Source organism: Sorex araneus, chromosome X (genome assembly GCF_027595985.1).
Source record: "Sorex araneus isolate mSorAra2 chromosome X, mSorAra2.pri, whole genome shotgun sequence".
NCBI classification, from domain to species: domain Eukaryota; kingdom Metazoa; phylum Chordata; class Mammalia; order Eulipotyphla; family Soricidae; genus Sorex; species Sorex araneus.
The window spans coordinates 223,118,365-223,139,947 of NC_073313.1; the positions used below are offsets into that span (position 1 = coordinate 223,118,365).

Sequence of the window (21,583 nt, forward strand, 5' to 3'; positions counted from 1 at the left end):
TCCAGCTGTTTTTTCTTATAAGATAGTTCACAATATTTGATTACATTTAATATTCAAAAACCAATCCCACCACCATTACACCTTCCCATCACCAAATTCGGGATGTTTCCATTCCAAGCTCCAATCCCTGTCCCAAAACACAACTGAAAGAATATATTTTGTATTGTCTGTTATGAAGAACTGCTGAACATGCTTACAAAAAAAGTGTTTGTATAGAATGGGGCTGGAGTGATAGCATAGCGGGTAGGGCGTTTGCCTTGCACACGGCCAACCCGGGTTCGATTCCCAGCCTCCCATATGGTCCCCTGAGCACCGCCAGGAGTAACCTCTGTGCATCACTGGGTGTGACCCAAAAAGCTAAAAAAAAAAAAGTGTTCATATAGGAAACAGTGTGAAGATTGTTCTATTTTGGCATATATACCTGAAAATATGTATATAGCATTGTCATCCCATTGTTCATCGATTTGCTCAAGCGGGCACCAGTAACATCTCCATTGTGAGACTTGTTACTGTTTTTGGTATATTGAATACAACACGGGTAGCTTGCCAGGCTCTGACATGCGGCTGAGATACTCTCGGCAGCTTGCCGGGATCTCTGAGAGGGATGGAGGAATCGAACCCAGGTCGGCCGCGTGCAAGGCAAATGCCCTATATCTACAGGCATATATATATTTCCCTTTATGTGATTTGTTGCCTACTGTCTGAACCCCATCGAATATAGTGTGGTAATCATGGAGAATGGGTAGAGAGTGTCTTATGATGTGCCCCGGAGCCGCTTTTGTATCTGTGCAGTCCAGGAGTATGTTCGCTCATGTGTGAAGCTCTGCCAGAGCATGTGGGGCGTGGCCTTGAGCATGGCGGTGGTTGGGTTGTGGAGGTCACTGCTGGGACTGGGTCCCTTCCGGAGCGCCCTGAGTGAAGCAGCCTGACACGGAGTCCGGTGGCATGGCTATGGGGGCCTCATGTTACGCTCCCTTCCGGGAGAAGCAGCCGTGTGATCCGGATGGTGGCTGATCTCCAGCTGTTTCTTGAGTCAGGTGAAGCCATCACTAGGCATGAGTAATCCATTGTGGGACACAAAACCCCAATAAAGGTTCTTTTGTATGCTCTGACTGTTCGGGCTTTGGCTCTTGCTGGGGATCGCGCTGGGCTGGGGCCTTCACAAAGGCCAAGCTGGACTGAATCAGGACCTTGTTTGCGGGAGGTGACTTCCAGGTTTCATAAAAGGTGTTTTGTCCTCGGAAGCAGCAGGCTTTGGAAACTGCTGTCGAGTATTTGCGGATAGGAGAAAATAGGGGTTTTGTTTGTTTACGTGCAAACGCTTGAGCCACTCCTGTTTCGCAGATTCCGGACCCGGGCGCGTAGGATGAGGGCCTCGTGTGGGGGGACGTGTAGGATTTGAGGGTGAAAACGGGGTGGGGGGGCTCGAACCTTGGGCCCTGGAGGCCTGGGGGAAGCTGCTGGGACATCGCCTGCAGCTGGGCGCGGCGGGGCGCAGGGTTGATGCGTGCGTAAGGGCCGCGTCGGTTTTCTTGCAACTTTGGGGATGAATTGGGGGGGGGGGGTCTTAATTCCTGCGCCCGAGGAAGGGGCCAAGCTCTGAGCCGTCGGTGAGGGGAGCGTGAGAGCGGCGGCCGCTTTCCCCCAGCACCCCCGCGCCAGAGACCCCTGCGCGCCCCTGCCCTTCCCCGGCCCGGGTCGAGCTCGGCCCGCAGAGGGCGCGCCCGCCGCCCGGCTCCGCGCGGCTGCACCTGCGGCCCCTGGCGGGCGCGGGGCGCGAACCCGCGAGGAGGTCGCGGAGGGCGGCGCGGCGCGGGAGGAGGGGCCCGAGCCCCGAGCGCGGCCACCGGACGCCGGATCCCGGATCCCGGCTGCGCCGCCGCTCGCCCGAGCCTCGGCCTCCGCGCCCGCCCGAGCCTCGGGGCGCCCGAGCTCGGCGAGCGCCCGCGGCCGCCCGGACCCCCGCAGCCCCGAGGGGCGATGGCCCGCGGCTCCCCGGGGACGTGCCGGGTAAGTGCACCCCTGCGACCCCAGGTCTGCCCCGCGGGCTCCCGGGCGGCAGGAGGCGGGAGTCCGAGCACCGAGCCTGCAGGGCCGCGCGCCCCGCCCGTGCACCCCGCTCGGCCCCGCGGCTCCTGGGCTTTGGGACTTGCACCCGCGCCCGCGCTGCTCCTGCCTGCCCCAGCCTGACCGCAGGCTTCCAGGTTAAAAACAAACCAAAATTTAAAAGAAAAAAAAATTTTTTTTTAAAGGCTCGCGTCGGAACCGCGCGTTTCTGTGCTCCCCCCGCTGCCAGCCGTGGGTTCCAAAGTGGCTTGGGAAGAGCAAAGTAGCTCGGATGCTCCTCGGAACCGCAGCGAGCTGGATCTGGAGTGCATGCTGGGGCTCGCAGGGCGAGGAGCTCCAGCCCGGAGGCACGGGATCTCAGGAGCAAAGGCAGAAGGACTGCAACTATTTCTAGTCGCACGCCTCCCCGGCCTGGGCAGGGGAGACTGTTATTCCCGGGCGTCAGTTATGCCCTTATCGAAGTCTGCGTCTTTGCGGGGTGGGGGGACCCGGGCGGGTTTCACGTAGGCTCCGAGGGGAATGCGTTTAAGCATTCAGCCGAGAAATCTTTTATTCTGACCAAGCACAAAGCAATAGCAAGAGCTGGGGTTCTGAGGCGGACAACCTCATTCTCAAGTACCTGATCTCGGACTCTGGTTTGCGAAAGGGACAGAGCGTTATTCAGGTAGGCTTGACCGTACGTGCCAAGAAGAACGGCCTGGGAACGCAGTCACTTCGGTTTGCCCATCGGACGAAAGTTGCTTATTTAGGTCCACGACCTTAGCAGCGTGTTCCTTTAGACCATCCTCCCGTCCAGCTGTTCTCTCTCCCTAGCACGCCCAGCGAATAGCCCCTGCTTCGAGGAAATGGGCCTGTGGCAAGGAGTGCGGGTGGCTGCACTTGGTGGGGGGTAACCCGCCTTTCTGTTACCAAGCCTTGTTGCTGCACTTGCTTGCGTCTTCAGACGTGCTGCTCATTAATTCTGCTTTTGCCAAGTAACCCTCCACCGTGCGTAATTATATGCAGAATTTTCAACAGGGAAAATCCAGAACTCATCTGGATGAAAGGAGTCCTTGCCCCCCCTCTGGCACACACGCACACACACACAACACACTCACACACAAGCAATGAAAAGTTAAGAAATGAAAGGTCTCAGACTTCGGGAAGCAGACACTGTAGGAGAGTGAGGTGTTGCTTAAATCTATCATAAACAGTATGGTAAATCATAGTGGTTCCAACTTGAAAAAGAAAATGGAAGAGAGAGAAAGGAAAGATCGAAAAAGGCATAGAGTAAGCCTGGAATCCTTTTACTTGACAGCCTTTTAGACTCCAGGGTCTCAATTTCTTCACCTGTGAGATGGGAATGGAAGTGCGCTCTTATTTACATAGAGAAACTGTGAGCATTCAATGAGATAAATCTTCGAAGTGAATTTAGTATAGTTACCTCAAAGTCAACCAAGTTATCTTTGGATAAATAATAATCACTTTCATTTCCTTCTTTACCTCAGACCCTTCTCTGTGCTAAAATTCTTAAGCCTGAGTTTAGTAATTCAGCCTAGTCAGAAAAGAGTGCAATGAATTCCTCTCTTCCACAAATTGTCTACCAATTGGCATTTCTACTGAACACATCTGCATTGACTAAAGACCTTACATTGCCGGGGCTGGAGCGATAGCACTGCCAGGAGCAATTCCTGAGTGCAAAGCCAGGAGTAACCCCTGAGCATCGCTGGGTGTGACCCAAAAAGCAAAAAAAAAAAAAAAAAAAAAGACCTTATATTTCCCCCCACCCAATAAGCATACATTTTTGTCAAGATAGTCTTTACATTGTTTAATTATGCAGTTAAACTTTTTAAATAGGAATGTTTCCCATCCTAACTTGATGCCCCTAGACAGCTCACAATTTGGTCAATGTGGGTTGATCCTGGAAGTATGCATTCAGTGTGTTAATTTTGTCCTTTGTTTGAGTGTTGCCTGCACATTTGGTGACTCTATCCATTAGCCAAGTCACAGGTGATATATGAAACAGTTATTTTTGTCACGCTGGCCTATCCAGATGCTTCTGTGGTATTCCTGGGCTTGAGGGGTAGGGTTAGGGACTGGATTTTACACCGTGGTTTTGACCCCTACTCACGTTGTGACCTTGAGAAACTTCTTATCCAAATCAATGAGTAGCATCATCTGCCTCTCATGGTTCTTGTTTAAAGTCAGAATAATGAACGCAATGAACCAAGTGCATGGTGATGGCTAAGAATCCCCAGATGATCCTCAGTAGATTCTGCTAAGACGAACTGATGAATCAGCTGAACTCAGCCCTGTCCTCCTTACTTACCAGACTAATTCTAGACTATCCTAGCCAGTTGAATCATTGTTTTTCATAGGGGCACCTGCAAGGGGAAAAAAATTAACCAAGTGCTTTTCTAAAAATAAAGCCCCAAGCATTACCACATGTATCACAAAAGTAAGCAATGATTTGAAAAAGATCTGGTTGTTAGTGAAGTGCTAGTTCCTAGAAATCCCTAATCCCCCCAACCTCAGTGTTCCTTATTCACTGATTAAGTCTTGGATTTTGTCAGATTGTTATCACACTAACTGGTTTGTGACAGCTAAAACAGTGGGACTGAAGCGTTTGGGTCTCTAGCCTCTAGAGAATGCCCTCCTCCTACAGGTGGAGTCAGAATATTTCTCTGCTCATGTCTGCTGGCTCTTACTGGAATGTCTGTAAGTCACCAACACAAAAAGACATGGATTCTTTGATTCTTTCAAAGTAGTCTCTGCTGTTTGTAGTTTGGTTCTCTTTTAAAGCGGTTTCTTCTGTCTTCTCCTTTGCTTAAAGAAAGCAAAGACCATTGGTGCAATTATTTTTCTTCAACTAATATACCATCTGTCTTCAATGTTTGGATTTTTTTTAAAAATGAGCCTATTTTTCATAGCATGGACAACATGCAATAAATGAGTGGTGTATCATGATGTTGAAAGTTTGGGATGCATTAACTGGTTCTAGTGTACAGAATGGGAAGAGCCTGATTGTTGGCATACTTTAAGAAGTAATTTATTCTTTTTCAATTAAGAGTTATGAAATTAAGGATGTTTTGCAAGAGACTACAGGTAGGATAAATTAGTGAAGTGAGATAAGATATGCCAGAGTGCAATGAAGTGGAATGAAATATCCGGCTTAGAGCAGTTCAAACACAGTCTGGGCCAAACAAAACACAGGTTCCGATCCCAAACTCTGCTGCCACTCTGGGACCTTGCTTGGAAGTGTCCTGAAGGAGACAAAGCTATGTGTAGTTTGTTGCTCTCTCATCCATGTGTAACACAAGGTGAAGTTTATGGATAGCCATACTGTAACTTTCATTACATGACTAGATGTGGAAAACGGTTCTTTGCAGCATAGCAAAAGGAGAAGAGATTGCGCTCTAGGATAATTTCATTTTATGGGGGAAGAAAAGTATGAAGTAAATAAGTTCAAGAGAATTCTGAGTAAGGATGGGAAAAATTTAGGAACTCTGATGGAAGGAGATGAACCTTCCCCAGCCTCCCTGTACCCCAATCTAGTTTAAGCAGAAAGAAGGGAAATCGGTGGACAGGAAGAGAAAGGGGGAGTGAGGGGAAATGTTTTAACAAAGAAGAGAAAGCTAGGAGATCATTGTCATAGGGTGTGCAGTGAGGAGAACTGCTTGATGGGAGAGAAAATATTTTTGGGTTAAAAACGAAATCTAGGGGCTGGAGTGATAGCACAGCCGGTAGGGCATTTGCCTTGTACGTGACCGACCCGGGTTCGATTCCCAGCATCCCTTATAGTCCCCTGAGCACCACCAGGGGTAATTCCTGAGTGTAGAGCCAGGAGTGACCCCTGTGCACTGCCGGGTGTGACCAAAAAAGCAAAAAAAAAAAAAAAAGAAATTTAATAGTTTAAAAAATGGGTGTTTTTGAAAAAAGATTTAAATGTACCCGCAATCCCTGATCTACTTTCAGCTTCACAGGAATTCTGTAAAGACTCTTTTGGAGTGTGGTCAGTGTATCAGGAAAGAAGTCAGTCCCAGGGGCTAGAGCATCTGCCTGGCATGCTGTCAACGCTGGTCTGAATCACCAGTTACCACATGGTTGCCAAGCACTGCCAGGGGTCACTCCTGAGCACTGAACGGTGTGAGTCTCCAGCCCCCCCTCACCCAATACTGTTAAACTAAAAATAGAAACACTTTCTGGGTTCTTGGCCCTTTGAGCTAGAGTTCAAGCATATTTGGACATGTTTTCCCATGTTTGTAATAATGGTATTGTAAGTATCCAAAATTATGCAGACTACTTTGCTTGAAAATTAAAGCACATAAACAATCTATTATATAGACCTTATTCCTAGGAGTTCTGAATTGTAAAGACTAATCTAGAATATGGACTGGAGCGATAGCTAAGCAGGTAGGGTGTTTGCCTTGCATGCAGCTGACCCGGGTTCAATTCCTCTGTCCCTCCCACAGAGCCTGGAAAGCTACCGAGAGTATCCCGCCCGCACAGCAGAGCCTGGCAAGCTACCCATGGCATATTCCATATGCCAAAAATAGTAACAAGTCTCACAATGAAGACGTTACTGGTGCCCGCTCAAGCAAAACGATGAGCAATGGGATTACAGTGATACAGTGATACAGTGAATCTAGAATTTGTAGGGGGAAAAAGAACTCTACCCTCAGTTTCTGACTGGGGCCGTGAATTAAACTGCTATTATGTGAACAGAGAAAAAAGATTTATGCTTCTATGTACATAAAGGATTTCACTAAGAAATGTGATTCAGGGACTGGAGCAATGGCATAGCAGGTAGCGTGTTTGCCTTGCACACAGCCAACCGAGTTTGATCCCCAGCATCCCATATGGTCCCCTGAGCACTGCCAGGGGTAATTCCTGAGTGCAGAGCCAGGAGTAACCCCTGTGCATCGCCGGGTGTGACCCAAAAAGAAAAAAAAATAAAGAAATGTGATTCAAATAGATGGCTAGCCTTGGAGAATCTCTATATTTATAAATCCATATCTTAACATCTTACCAAATGGTGATACATAAGAAGCTAGACTAAGGGAAAGTAATTAGAGCACCTGAGTTGAGAGTATATTATGGAAAGTTAACTAGGGGAAATTATGATAAATAAGGGCTGTCTGGTAAGATTCATTAAGTAGATGAAAGTTCTCAGATGGTTAAGAATTATCTCCAGATACAGGAGCGGGAAATACTTTTTCAGAGGGACTTATATACCTGTCCTATTTTTGAAGAGAAAGAGGAGATTGCAGACTCTTTGGCCTTTGGCCCAAAACAATTATTTCACTTTTTTTGTTTTCGGGCCACATTCAGCTGCACTCATAGTTCACTTGTGGCAGTGCTCAGGGGACAAGTTGGATCAGTGTCACTCTCTGCAAGGCAAGCACCTTAACCCCTGTCCTATCTCTTGGGCCCTCAAAACAATTAATATGCTAATATGGCATATGTGGGAGTACAAACTCTGATTTCCTTCCAATTTCTTCACGATTCTTAAAAGTGGAACAAGCTTATAGTCTCAGAAGAAATGTTAGTTATAATCAGTTGATCAATTAAAATGAGCAGCCTTTCACTAGACACTAATAAATTACTAACGTTGAGAGAAGCCATCCCTCTCTGCCAGGAGACGGACAGCAACCTCTCAGTGGTACGCACCATGATTCCCGATACAATCACCTCAAGGACCTATAATTGTCAGGAGTATTTGCTTTCACCTTTGAGGAAGACTTTGAGATGGGATACCTGTGTATCTGTGACCTTTGAAAGGGGCAATGGGAGCACTGTTCAGAAGCAGAGAGTGAGAACTCTCCAAAACAGTCACAAGTCAAGTTTAGTGATAATGTTAGAATAGCAGCTGCATTTCTTTTTTGTTTGATCATTTTCGGTTTGGGGGCTATGCCTGACAGTGCCCAGGGCTTACTCCTGGCTCTGTGCTCCCAGATCACTCCTGACGGTGCTCAGGAAACTACATGTGGTGCTGGGGATTGAACTCAGGTTGGCTGTATTCAAGGCAAGAGCCTTACTCGCTGCACTGTCTGTCCAGCCCCAGCAGCAGCTGCATTTTTAATGCTCTTTGTGACTTTCCTTGTCATTGTTCATGGAGGAATTTGGAGCAGGAACTAGCACTCTTAATTAAGTGAGCACTTTATTATTGGTAGTAGTATTATGTATGTGTCTGTGCCTGTGTGTGTTTTGTGTGCCTGTTTCTGTGTGCTAGCAACCAAAGTCAGGTCTCATGCATCCAAAGTATGTGCTTTGCTAATGAGCCACATTCCCAGCCCCCAGGAAACTTATTTTTTCTTTTTTAAATTTTCATATATATATTTTAATCACTGTGAGATAGACCCTTATGATAGACCCTTATGAACCTAGTTCATGATTAGGTTTCAGTCATATAGTATTCCACCCTTCATCTCTCCACCAGTGTACATTTCCTAGCACCAGTGTCCCCAGGTTCCCTCCCATCACCCCTCTACCCCACCTCTATGGCAGGCACTTCTCTCTCTCTCTCTCCCTCCCTTCCTTTCTCTCCCTCCCGTCCTTTCTCTCTTTCCCTCTCTCCCTCTTTCTCTCTCCCTCTCTCTCCTTTTGGGCATTGTGGCTTGCAATATACATACTTAAAGGTTTTCATGTATAACCCTTTACTTTTAACACACAATTCTTGTCCAACATCATCATTTCCTTTCCAACAATTAAACTCTTATTTTTCCATGCCAGGGCTTGAACCAAGGGCCTTAGCACATAAAGACAAGTTCTCTAACACTGAACTATATCCTGGTTCTAATTTTATTTTTGGTTTCGGGGGGCTCACTCCTGGCTCTGCACTTAGGAATTACTCCTGGCAGTGCTTGGGGAACCAGATGAAATGCTGAGTAGAACCTGCATTGGCCCTGTGCAGGGCAAGTGCCTTATCTGCCGTGCTATCACTCCAGCTCACAGTTCTAATTTAGAAGATGAAACAATCTCTGAGAAGACAAGAAAATTGCCTGTGGTCAATGACATGGCCCATGAACTTCCCCAGGGAGTTGGTTTGATGGGTTCCAGGGCTGGCCACTCTGGCCTGGGAGTGACCTACAAATAGTTTTTTGAAATTCCCCTCCCTTAATCTAGTTATGAGCTACTTGAAAAACTTTCTATGTAGAATCTGTTGGTCTTTCTGGCTTTCCTTAGGTCTGAGACAAGTCTGTTGTATATTTTTTCTCCATTGGCCCAGTGACGTTCAAAGGAAACTTCATGGGAAGTAGACAGATTTTATGCACTGATTTTGTGCATAAAGTCATTTGTTTAATGGAATTTTTAAGATTTTGTATCTTCTGAAATCAAAGAGTTTTTATTTTTTGTTTTTGTTTGTAAGACCTTTTGGTTAAAACCTTGGGTAAATTGCCAAGCTGCACCCAAAGAAATGATTGGACAATAACCTTATCAAATCCTAAAATGTAAACAACTTTCCTCTTCTGTATATTCAACTTTAAGATGAATGAAAAGCACACTTGACCTTGCACATGGAGAATGCTGCCCCCAGACTGATAGAGGCTGGAATGTCATTTCCAAGTATATTTGCTACATCACAGATGGCAAATGCTGAATTTAAGAAAGATCCCAGGTTGCTCAGCTTTTTAGTATTCTTTTCCTGCATGGACCTTGATCCTTTGGTAAAAGGAGAACGATTTATACCATCTGAGGAGGGCCCAGAGTATTGACCTTGGTCTCTCGGGAGTGGCACATGAAGGGCATCATACTTCTCATCAACTTGTTCTTGATTCTGATGGTCAATCCTGCACTAGCTCAACCCTCGCATCCATCTCAGCACTGATGGCTTTTGTGTTTGTTTTTAAATTTGGCCCCACCGACTGTCTCCACATCCTGGAAGGAGTCTGCCCACTTGATATAGACCCAGTGCTGCCCCTCTCCTCATAAAATGATTGAGCCTCAGATCAGCATTAAATCTGGATTTGAAGTAGCTTAAAAGTATTACGTCAAATTTTCAATTGGGTTTTTATTTAAAATAAAATTGGGGGCACACCCAAAGGTGCTGAGGGATTGCTTCCAGCTTGGTGCTTGGAGTTGTCCTCTGCAGAGCTTGGTGGGGATCGAGTGGTACTGGGGACTGAACCTAGGGCTCCCACATGCAAAACATGTGCCCCGGTCCTTTGAGTTGTTTCTCTGATCCCATTTGACATTTTGTTTTTCTTGTTGTTTTTGTGCCAGACCCCAGAATGCTCAGGGGATACTCCTGGCTCTGCACTCAGGATTTACTCCTGGTGGTGCTTGGGACACCATGTGGGATGCCAGGAATCAAACCCAAGGTGACCTTGTGTAAGACAAGCACCCTAGCCACTGTACTATTGCTCCAGTCCTTCATTTGACCTTTTAGTAATGACAGTTGGGCGTAGGGAAATAGAGATGCCATTCAGCTTTACCTTGCTTGGGGTTAGAACCCTGGCACCATTATCAAAACATAAATAAGTAAAGCCTTAGGTGTGATTGGGGTTGGGGGACACTTTCTGTTTGTTGGTTAAAGAAGGGAGATTTCTGGGGACATTGAACTTTTTCTTCTATAAAGGGAGTCGCATCAAGTTTGGGAACCTCTGATCTGAAGAACATTTCCATGGCAGCAAACCAAAGACAGTGTTCTCATGTTACCCAGTTCTTCTTTTCCCCCCTCCCTCCACTTACCACTTAACAACTGTAGCTTAGGGATGTAACTTTCAGATTTTATAGAGCTCAAGTCACGTGTCAGGAATGCAGACGTATCACTTGAACATGGCTAAGGAATGAGTGTAGAGTGGAAGGTCTCCGTGCTTTACAGCCTTGCTGGTAACCTGCCTGGATGCTTTCTTTCAACTGTTTGTTTTTTCCAACTGGTTGATCTGAAACCGATCTTCATTTTCCTGCAAAGATTTAGAATACCTGCAGGAGGAATTGCTGCAGACTGGGGCTCACCGTTCACAGTAATAAATCAGGGTGAAGCCAGACAGCACCGAGTAAGCTGGGAGGCTCTGAGGAGAGGCTGGTCTCTTCCTCTGCAAGCCTCCCATCAATGAGAAGAGGCACCGCCACCTGACTGAACTCTCCCAGCTCAGCGCAGACTCCCACAGGACCGTCAACATTATTAAGGCATCATTCTCTCCTTAATTAAAAATAATGAAAAGCACTTAAAGTAAGTACTTTGATGTTCACAGACTTGGGGGGACAATTTAAGAAGGAGAACAACCCTTGCTGAACATGTTTCATGCTCTAAAGCAGTTCTCCAGGCAGCGCCCTTCATTTCTGTGAGGCTCGGCTGGGGAAGATTCCCAGGTTCCAGATAACATCAGAATCCACCAGGTCACCACAGTTGCCAACCGTCCTTTCACAGAACACTGTTACTTTCTCTGCCTCTCCACTGAGAGATCCTGGCCCCAGATCCGCCCCGTGGGGAGCCCCTTGAGCCTGCTGCTGCTCGCCTGAGGAGGAAGCCAGCTGCTCATTTCCCAGCACTGCAGTGGCGCTCTTGAGGCGACCTTCAGAATGACCAGAGTACTAGCTCCTGTATTTTCTAGCTTTTTCCTTTTGAGTATTACCTTTAAATGCAGCCGCTGCCCGCTTCCCCATCCCCCACCCCCACTCCCTTTACCAGTTTAAATGTCATTTGATCCAGGTGTGAAGTTATAGTCTGTCAGTGATTCTCATTACAGTCCTCTGTTGAACATCCAAGCTTCAGGAAATATGCTTGTGGTACCCCAAAAAACACATGGCACACAAGAAAATATGCTTGTGGTACCCATTATTAGGGAAAAAAATGAAAACCAAATGATTTTCGGGACTCAGCTTTAAAAAAATTTATTTTGGCTTTTTGGGTCATACCCAGTGATGCTCAGGGGTTACTCCTGGCTCTGCACTCAGGAATTATTCCTAGCGGAGCTCAGTGGACCATATGGGATGGCGGGGATCAAACCCAGATCAGCCACATGCAAGGCAAATGCCCTACCCGCTGTATTAATGCTCTGGCCCACAGCTTTTTTTTTCCCCCAATGACTTAGCTTTAAAAAGTAAGTAAAGGTGCTGTGGGGATCATTTGGTGCTTTGGAATTGCCAGCAGTGCTGGGGACATGGGGTAGGAAGGCCCTATAGGGCCAGGGATCAAACTTAGGGCCTCACATATGCTAGGCATATTCTCTCCCACTGGAGCTATATGCCTAGACTTGCACTGGCATTTTTATTATTGTTTCTACATTGAAATTTGAAAGATACTAAGAAAAAAAAAAAGACAAGACTACCGTGTGGCTTTTTATTTATTTTTTGTTTTGTTTTTTGCCCACACCCGGTGAGGCCTGATGTAGTGTGGCTCCAATCCCTACCATGTGGTTTTTAGTCTATGGAGATTTGTGTTAATTCTGAACTGAGCCAATCTCATCATTAAGTATAACGCATAGTAGAAACTGGCTTCTGTTTTTTAAGTTACATAATGTTCCAGCACATATCCCTTCACCAGTGTAGTTTCCCTCCCCACCCCCCACCTGCCTCTATGAGGGGCACACATCCCCCACCCCCCAAACACACACACCTCCACTCCCTCTCCTCTTTTGGGCATTATGGTTTGCATTACAGATACTGAAATGTTATCACGTATATCCCTTTGCCTACTTTCAACACTCAGTTCTTGTCCAGAGTGATGATTTCTATTATTGTCATACTGGCCCCTTCTCTATCCTAACTGCCCTATGTCCTCCGTTCCCCCCCACACCCACAGACCTGTGGCAACCTTCCAACCATTGACCAGTCTTTGTGGCCTTTGTTTTTCCTGGCCTTGGATATGAGTCTCATACTAATTTTTTTAATATCTCACAAATGATTGCAGTCGTTCTATATCTGTCTATATATATTCCTTCTGACTCATTTCACTCAGTAGGATACTCTCCATGTCCATCCATTTATAAGCAAATTTCATGACTGTGTTTTCCTTCTTGTTTTCTTTTTAGTTTAAAATTTTGTTTAGTTTTTGGACTACATTTGGCAGTCCTCAAGGACTGGTCCTGTCGGTGCTCAGGGAGAATATATGTAGTGCTGGGGATTGAACCAGGTTTGGCAGCCTGTGAGGAAAATGCCCTAACTAACAGGCCCTGTACCATCTCCCTCCACACTCCCCTAAATTTGCTAAAAGGTTTAGAATATGATCCAAAGTAGGACAATAAGAAGAAACCATCTTGATTTTTTCCTGAATTCAGATTGTATACTTATTTTTTATTTAGTCACCCTATAACTTGAAGTTATTTATGATTTGGTGTCAGGCATACTTTGTTTCAACATCTATTGCTTTACCACTTCCCTCGACCAATTCCTCCCTGCCCATTTGCCTCCCTGCACACCCCAGTCTGCCTTAAGAGGAGCACTTACACACACACACACACACACACACACGTACGCGTGCACCTATGTATATATGTAAGTTTTTGCACCGTGGTTTACAGAACTGTTGCTTATAGGGCTCCATACCTAATACTTGACCACTTTTCAGCACACCACCTCCTCCTCCAGAGAAACCATTTAGTATTTAAGGTGAACTTCTGGGAATTTAGTGGCCTGAGTGTTGCGAGAGCATACTTTTGAAGTTCTTGTGTTTCTGGCTAGAGCTTCAAGTCTGAATCATATTCAGGTTCTGGCTTTTCTGTGACTCCTTAGGCATTTCCCTGGGCTTTACCACCAGGCCAAGTCTGGTAACACAGCACCTGGATGGAGGACGCCAGCTCCATCAGGAACAGCCACGGCGTGGGCTGCAGTTTGGGACCCAACAGAAGACTCAGTGGTGGCTGCTGGGCCCAATCCTGAGGAAAGTGCCAGGGTTTTCTTTGGATCCTAAGTACTTTGAGACTTCAGGGGACTCACGCAAAAAGGACTTCCCTTGTGTTTCTCTCGAGAAGAAGGGTGGGTGGGAGGAGAAGTATTCTTAGATTTGGGGGGCGACAATGGCATGAACAGTGGCCAGTTTACCCATCAGGGCAAGACAAGCAAAGGGCCTCTCTGGGAATCTAAACTACTTGTAGCTTGAGTTAAGTGGTTCTATTTGCACTCTATTATCTACCTTTGATCTTTGCTAAGTGAGTTTTGAAAGCACTTACACTGGTGGATATTGGTCCTAAACGCAAAGTGGAGGCTCCATAAAGACTGGCTGGTGGGTAAAGTAATGGTCTCACTGACAAGGCTTTATGTAACTTCAGATTATGTCTGAAAGTAGACAAAATTGATTTTCAGTATTTAAAATTTTTTGTTTTAAAAACAATTGTATTTTGTATGATCAGTTAAAATGACAAGCACTGTAGCACTGTCATCCCATTGTTCATCGATTTGCTCAAGTGAGCACCAGTAACGTCTCTATTGTGAAACTTGGTTTTTTTTGGCATATCAAATACACCACAGGTAGCTTGCCAGGCTCTGCTGTGTGGGTGGGATAAAATATTTATATATATATATATATAAACCAACAAAAACCCAAATATAAGTGTGTGTATATATATATACACACACATATATATATTTATATATATATGTATATATATATAAATTGTTTTCAGACCACATGCAGCGATGATCAAGGGCCCATCTAGGAAGCCAGGCATCAAACCCGGTTCAGCCAGGTGCAAGGCAAATGCCCAACTACTGTACTATCACTCTGGTCTCAAGAGTCAAAATAGTTTTATATTTGTAGTTCATATGAACCATTTAATGTACTTTGCCTTCAATTGGTGGCTGTGCTAATTTGCAAGCCAGAGATCTCATAAAATCTAAGTAAGCTCAGGTCTAAGAGGACCCCCCCCACACCATAATATATTGACTTGCATCAAAAACACATACAGGGTACCAGAGAGATAGCACAGCAGGTAAAATGCTTGCCTTGCATGCAGTCAACCAGTGTTCAATCCCTGACCACCACCAGGAGTCAACCCTGAGTACAGACCCAGGAGTAAGGCCTGAGCAGAGCAGGGTGTGTGCCCCTCCCAACCAAGGGCCAGAGAGAAAGTACATGGGGGTTTAGTAAGTACATTGTGTTGCATGTGGCTTACCCTAGTTTTATCCCCTGAGCACTGCCAGGTGTGGCCCAAATCTGCCTTCACCCCAATAGTAATAATCATCAGTGTATCGCTGTATCACTGTCATCCCGTTGCTCATCAGTTTGCTCGAGTGGGCACCAGTAACATCTCCGTTTGCAAGACTTGGTACTGTTTTTGGCATATCAAATATGCCATGGGTAGCTTGCCAGGCTCTGCTGTGAGGATATAATAATGATGATGATGATGATGATGATGATGCATGTACCATTTTATTTCCTTGTTATGAAAACTATCTTCTAGGGAAGACTGGAATTCTACAAAGTTCTTTTCTGTAGTGGTATACAGGGTGAAACTGTCATTCACAGTATCAATGCTTTGCTCATTTTGGCTCTGATTTTTCTTTAAGGATCATCCTTCCTTATTCATAATAAAGGTCCAGCATCTTTTGTGGGGTAAAACTCACAGACTTGCAATCTAACATGTCTTTGCAGCAGGTTCCCAATCGCTGGCAGCTGGCACCTTCTCTGAGCTTGTGATGGCAAGTTCCTGAGAGCATTAGACCAGCTCGTCACCTACTGACATGAGTACATCTGTGGGATTCCACCCAGACGAAGCCACAATGCCAGGTCTGACAGTTACTCCTAGGCAGTGCCCTATTCTGGAGCAGGGGAGGGCCTGGGTCCTAATGACCTGCTGGTGGAAACCAGGCCAGGAGCAGGAGCACTGAGTAGAAGAGTATGAGACTCTGGGGAGGAGAAAATGAACTTCAAAGCTAGGATTAGGGGAAGTTATGCATAGTCAAGAGAGGAGTGCCGCTGAGTACTCATAAACAGGCCATGACTGAGTAGCATTTTTTAAAAAAGATTTTTTAATTGAACCATTGTGAGGTAGATTCTTACAAAGCTGTTCATAATTAGGTTTCAGTCGTACAGTGTTCCAACACCCATCCCTCCACCAGTGTACACTTCCCACCAGTGTACACTTCCCACCAGTACAAGTGTTCCTCCTTCTCTCTCTCTCTCCCCCCTAATCTAAGAAGAGGGGCTAAAATGAGCACAGCTCACTCTTGCTTGCCACAAGCTCTCTCAGGATGTTTTCTCTGCAAGAGGAACAAGTCAGGTCTACCTATCTCATTTCTTGGTTATAGGAAGGATGGTACACACACACACACATACACATACACACACACACACACACACGAATTAGGGAACTAAAGTGATGAAATCTGTGGAACAATCATTTTAGGTTATTTTAGAAGCTAAACTAGCTGAAGGTAGATGGCAGAAAAGTTTACTATCTAGGTATTCTGCGGTGCCATGGACAGTACTGAGACATGCCCAGATTCAGAGCACTGTGGAGAATGGGGCACTGCTAACCTAGTTCTCTGCATGAGGTTATATATTGTGCTCTCTACTACACGCTCCTACTCCCTCCCTCTACTCAGGAATTAGTTTAGGAACAATACTGCTAAGAACGAAGTACTTTCACATTCCATTTCCAAAGCGATTTCTTTTTTTAAACTGCCATTATTCCAAATCAAAGCACTCTTCACGTTCTCAACGGAAGTGAGACACTGAAAGCCTTCAATCGGCAGCTTCTTGCTGAGGTCCAGAAGAATGGACCCCTGAGCGGGGCTGATTTTAGGCCTGAGCAGAACAAAGAAGCACACCTCTTACAGAGCTGGGCACGGCTGCTGCCCCTGACTCTAAGGGCTGGGATTGTGGACTGGTTTGAAACCCTGGCGTGACTAATTCCAGCAGGCAGCCCTTGTCCAGGCTGATGCATTTATAAATAGACCAGTGCCCTGGACTTAGGTCTTCCAGAACATCTCAAAAGTGGTTTTGTAGATTTTGTGGATATTAAGGAAGATGACAATGAAGTAAGCAGATGCTACAAGTTCTGACAGATGTATACATCCATGTAATCAGCACTCCAAGATAGAAAGCATTTCGGTCACCCAGAAAATTCTTTATGACCCTTTCCAGGCAGACCTGTCACTTCATCTTCAATGAGAACCACTCCTAAGATTTCTATTCCTGGCCTTATTATTGTCCATTCTTGAAATTAATGTAAATATGATTAGTCTTGGGGCCAGATAGTACAGGAAGGAGGGGGAATGGAGCACTTGCCTTGTACATGACTAACCAGGTTCAGTCCCCAGCACCTCATGGTTCCTGAGCACAGCTGTGTGTGGTCCAAAACCAAGCAGACAAAGACAACACTATGTTGGCAAGAGGCCAGACACAAGTCTGTGGAAGTCTTTTTTTAATGGGCAAAATACTCACTGTATCACTGTCATCCGTTGTTCGTCAATTTACTTGAGTGGGCACCAGTAACATCTCTATTACACTCAGCCCTGAGATTTTAGCAGCCTCTCCTTACTCGTCTTTCCCAACGATTGGAGGTTCTTATAGGGTCAGGGGAATAAGACCTATTGTTACTGTTTTGGGCATATTGAATATGCCACAGGTAGCTTGCCAGGCTCTGCCCTGCAGGCGGGATACTCTCGATAGCTTGCTGGGATCACTGAGAGGTATGTATATATCTGTTACTGTATTTTGGATATGAATATGCCACGGGGAGCTTGCCAGGCTCTCCCAAGTGGGCAATAGACTCTCAGTAGCTTGTCAGGCTCTCCAAGAGAGAGAACTAGGCTATTAGATGTCTCATGGCCGCAATGTGATGCTTCCGGGAGCTTGGTTTTATAGTCTCTGGATGTTGGCTGTTGATAGGATTACATGGCACCAGGGGCAGTCTCTGGGTGTGACTACTGGAAAATGGGGGATCTGGGTGAAAGAGGCCCAGTCCAAAATAAAATAAAGAATAAAATAAAAATGAGGACCAGTTCAAAAACAGGCCCCCCAAATACGGGTAAGTAATTTTTGTTATTAAGTTTTACTAGTCCTATATCTTGGTAGTAACCCTTTGTCAGATGATTGATGAGCAAGTACTTTCTCCCATGGCTCTCTGACCTCTGTCTTAATGACTCTAGTTGCTCCTATGACCAGGGTGCGACCTTGCTGATGCTAATGATGGGAGATGCTCCATGCTGGAGGTCAGGATGATCCATTGTGGGATTAACAGAATGTTCTCAAAGATAAGTCTTTTTGCAACGTCTGAAAATACCTGCCCCCTATTTTACTGTTTGGGGTAAGAGGGTACATATATCTGGCATTAATTACTTGGTTATTTATAGTAACTTAATGCTACTTTTGTAAAATCAAAGATCCTAGGGAACATAATATTCTGATAATTCTGCTGAGGGTCTCCACCTGAAATTCATCAAATAAGTAATCATCTTCAGATTAATCTGAAATGTCCAGTCATTTCCTATAACCTCATAACATATAATAGATAAGCCATAGAGCAATACATGGTGAAGATGCACAACCAATGAGATTCCGACCTTCAGAGAGAGTTTAATCTTGTAAATAAGACAAATGTCACACATCTATCTTGTTCCCCTTTGAAGTAGCATGTCTAGAGTGTGTAGCAGGCGTACAGAATTGCCAACAGATAAAAGCAGGTTGGATTTCCTAAACCCCACTACATCATCCTTATTCAGTGGGGAACAAATTATGGGGGAAATGGGTAAAATTTACAGATATCTAGACTTAATTACAGAAAGTTCTCAATAATTTTTACCTTAAAGCACGTCATTTCACAAATGAGTGACTTTTATGACTTTTTAGGAGCTATTATTTGGTCCAGAAATAAGTAAGGACCAAAGCCTCATTTGCAGAGCCTTGATCTGATTTCTGTTTTCTTGCTTGCAGGCTTGTTCTGCTTCCCCACATACGGTCTGTCCTAGAGAATGGCCAGTGGAGAGAAGTATGAGTATGTGCTCAGCTTTTTGGGGAGGGAGAGCCAAATAAATATCTGTTAAGACAAGCACTTCCATTTCATCCTGTAATGTTCTTTTCTTACTGTGTCTCCGGATAATCTACTCAGTGGTGGTATTAAGATCTCTTCTTCCTAATGTGGCACTGTCTATATCATCCTCCTGGTCTCTCAGCTGTAGATTGTATTTTGATACTCCCTCATTTGGCACATACATATTCATGCTGGTTAAGTCTTCTTGATTTATAGGTCCTTTGTTTATGTGATGGCCAGCTTTCTTTTTCATACCACTTTTAGTTTAATAGCCTACTTTGTCTAATATAAGTACAGCATCCCAGTCTTTTACTTTGAGCCTGTGTTTATTGTGGAAGTTCAAGAGTGTCTCTTGTAAGCAGAAGGCGGTAGAATTCAATTTTCTGATCCCTTTAGCCACTCCGTGCCCTTTCACTGCCACTGACATTAAAATTATTCAAATATAACACTTGAACGCCAGCTTTTTGTATAGGTTCTGGGTCTATGTATAGTCTTGGTTCATTTTGAGGGAGGGTAGTTTGGGGGTTATATCCAGTGATGCTTAGTGCTTACTCTTGATCTGTATCCAGGAATCACTCCCAGCAGTGCTTGGAGAATCATATGTGGTGCTGGGAATCAAACTAGGGTTGGCTGCATGCCACGTAAGTGCATGACTCCTGGAACACTCTCTCAGGCCCTCTTTGTTTCTTTTAAAAGTGGTTATTCATTATACAACTCTTTTGAGTTGTTGGTAAACATACAGCCAGCAATAAAGTCTGACTAATAGCAACCTAAGATGGATAAACTCTTGAAGTTGGAACTAGGAACCATTTTTAATATGCTAGTTTCTTATGCCAGTATATAGATCAAGGTTAGCAAATCAGTAAATACTCTAAGCTTTGCAAGTCCCCAGATCATAACTACTCAACTGTGCCACTGTAGCATGAAATACAAACAAGTTGAAAATAAATGATTTATAAATAAATAAGCCTACCTGTATCTGCATAAATTTTTGTGACAAATTCCATCTAGCTGGAATTTGGCATTAAGGCTGGAAAAGTTTACATGAACATAATCCAGCAAAATTCCAATAGCTTATCAATTACCATTTATTATTTAGTAATTATCTTTTCTATTAACAGATAAAAATGTTACCTCAACATTTCCTCCCAGGGACCAACGTGGTGGTAAAAAAGGCCCCTTCCCACATGCTACCTGCTTACCCGGTACTCTGCATTCTGTGACTTCAAAATGAAACATCCCTTCTCTTGACAGATACACACTACCTGTGGAGAGTGGTGAGAGGACTTTCCTGAAGTGGCCTGGAGAGGGAACGTGCTAGCCAACGTCACGTGGATACTCAGGGTTTTCTTTCAAAGATGCTGCTGAAATAGTCCTTGCTGCTGCTTTCCATCCCTCTTCATAACATGGGCTGCATGAAATCAAAGCAGACTTTCCCATTTCCTAACACGTTTGATAACGGGAAGCAGAATGCAAGTAAAGAAAGCTGTATACCAGATGACAGATTTCTACCCAGGAAGCCTTCTTCATCTAGTTTCAAGGAGGACGTGAAGGAACCCCCAGTGGCCAGTGTGGCAATCACCAATTTCGCAGACCATCTGTCCCAGAAAATCCTCAGCGATGCCATGCAACAGTGGGCAAGCAACAACATCAAGTACCAAGACATTCCATACATTGAGAGTGACGGGCAGTGATGCTCTAGGAGAATGGCACTTTCTTGACCTGTACAGAGAGTCGGTGCTAGTTTCCACAGGGGGAACTAAAGCAAAAACTGGTGTGAATAAATACAAGTAACTTCATCTGTTCTACTAATTCTGTATTAGGAGCAATTTTTAAATGCTTAGTTTTGAATTTTGGTCTTTCAAAGGGTTAACTGTAGGTCCTGTGGCACCACAGGAATCGGCTACATGTCCTATCATGTTCTCCCTGAGGAATTAGAATTATTACCAAAGAAATTTAAAGAGCCACACATTTCCAAGTGGTTATTTTAAAGACATCTATGGTGGGGGGTGGAGAGGGAGGCTGCAGGGTGTGTGTGTGTGTGTGTGTGTGTGTGTGTGTGTGTGTGTGTGTGTGTGTGTGTGTGACCAAAGCCTGGACCATACACATATGAAGTATGTGCACTACCACTAAAGCTACAGACCCTATTTCTGAAAAAGTATCTGTAAAATAGCTATGTTCATTGATCACTGTATCACTGTCATCCCATTGCTCATCGATTTGCTCAAGCGGGCACCAGTAATGTCTCCATTTTGAGACTTGTTACTGTTTTTGGCATATCAAATATGCCACAGGTAGCTTGCCAGGCTCTGCCATGTGGGTGAGATACTCTCGGTAGCTTGCGGGCTCTCCGAGAGGGACGGAGGAATCGAACCCAGGTCAGCCGAGTGCAAGGCGAATGCCCTACTGCTGTGCTATCACTCCAGCCCATGTTCATTTATACCCCAAAATTAAGACATGAAATGAAATTTTCTTGAAATGCAAGGGAATGGCACTCAAGTCATGGTACTAATAAGCGGCAATCCTGTTTGTGTCCAAAAACCATGTGCCAAGGATCCCTACTTCACAAATGACCCAGCATTAGAAAGCGGCCCAGGTCTATGTGAGTCTATCCAAAAGAT

The 21,583-nt window shown here is 45.0% G+C and overlaps 1 protein-coding gene across 1 annotated transcript; it reads left to right on the forward strand.

The window, feature by feature from the left end:
* Window positions 1-1,622: 1,622 nt before the first annotated feature.
* CXH2orf88 (chromosome X C2orf88 homolog) lies at window positions 1,623-20,976 on the forward strand. Its single transcript, XM_055121860.1, has 2 exons — window positions 1,623-2,010; window positions 20,217-20,976. The coding sequence occupies exon 2, from the start codon at window positions 20,369-20,371 to the stop codon at window positions 20,654-20,656; it is 288 nt and encodes a 95-aa protein (XP_054977835.1). The 5' UTR covers window positions 1,623-2,010; window positions 20,217-20,368; the 3' UTR covers window positions 20,657-20,976.
* Window positions 20,977-21,583: the final 607 nt, after the last annotated feature.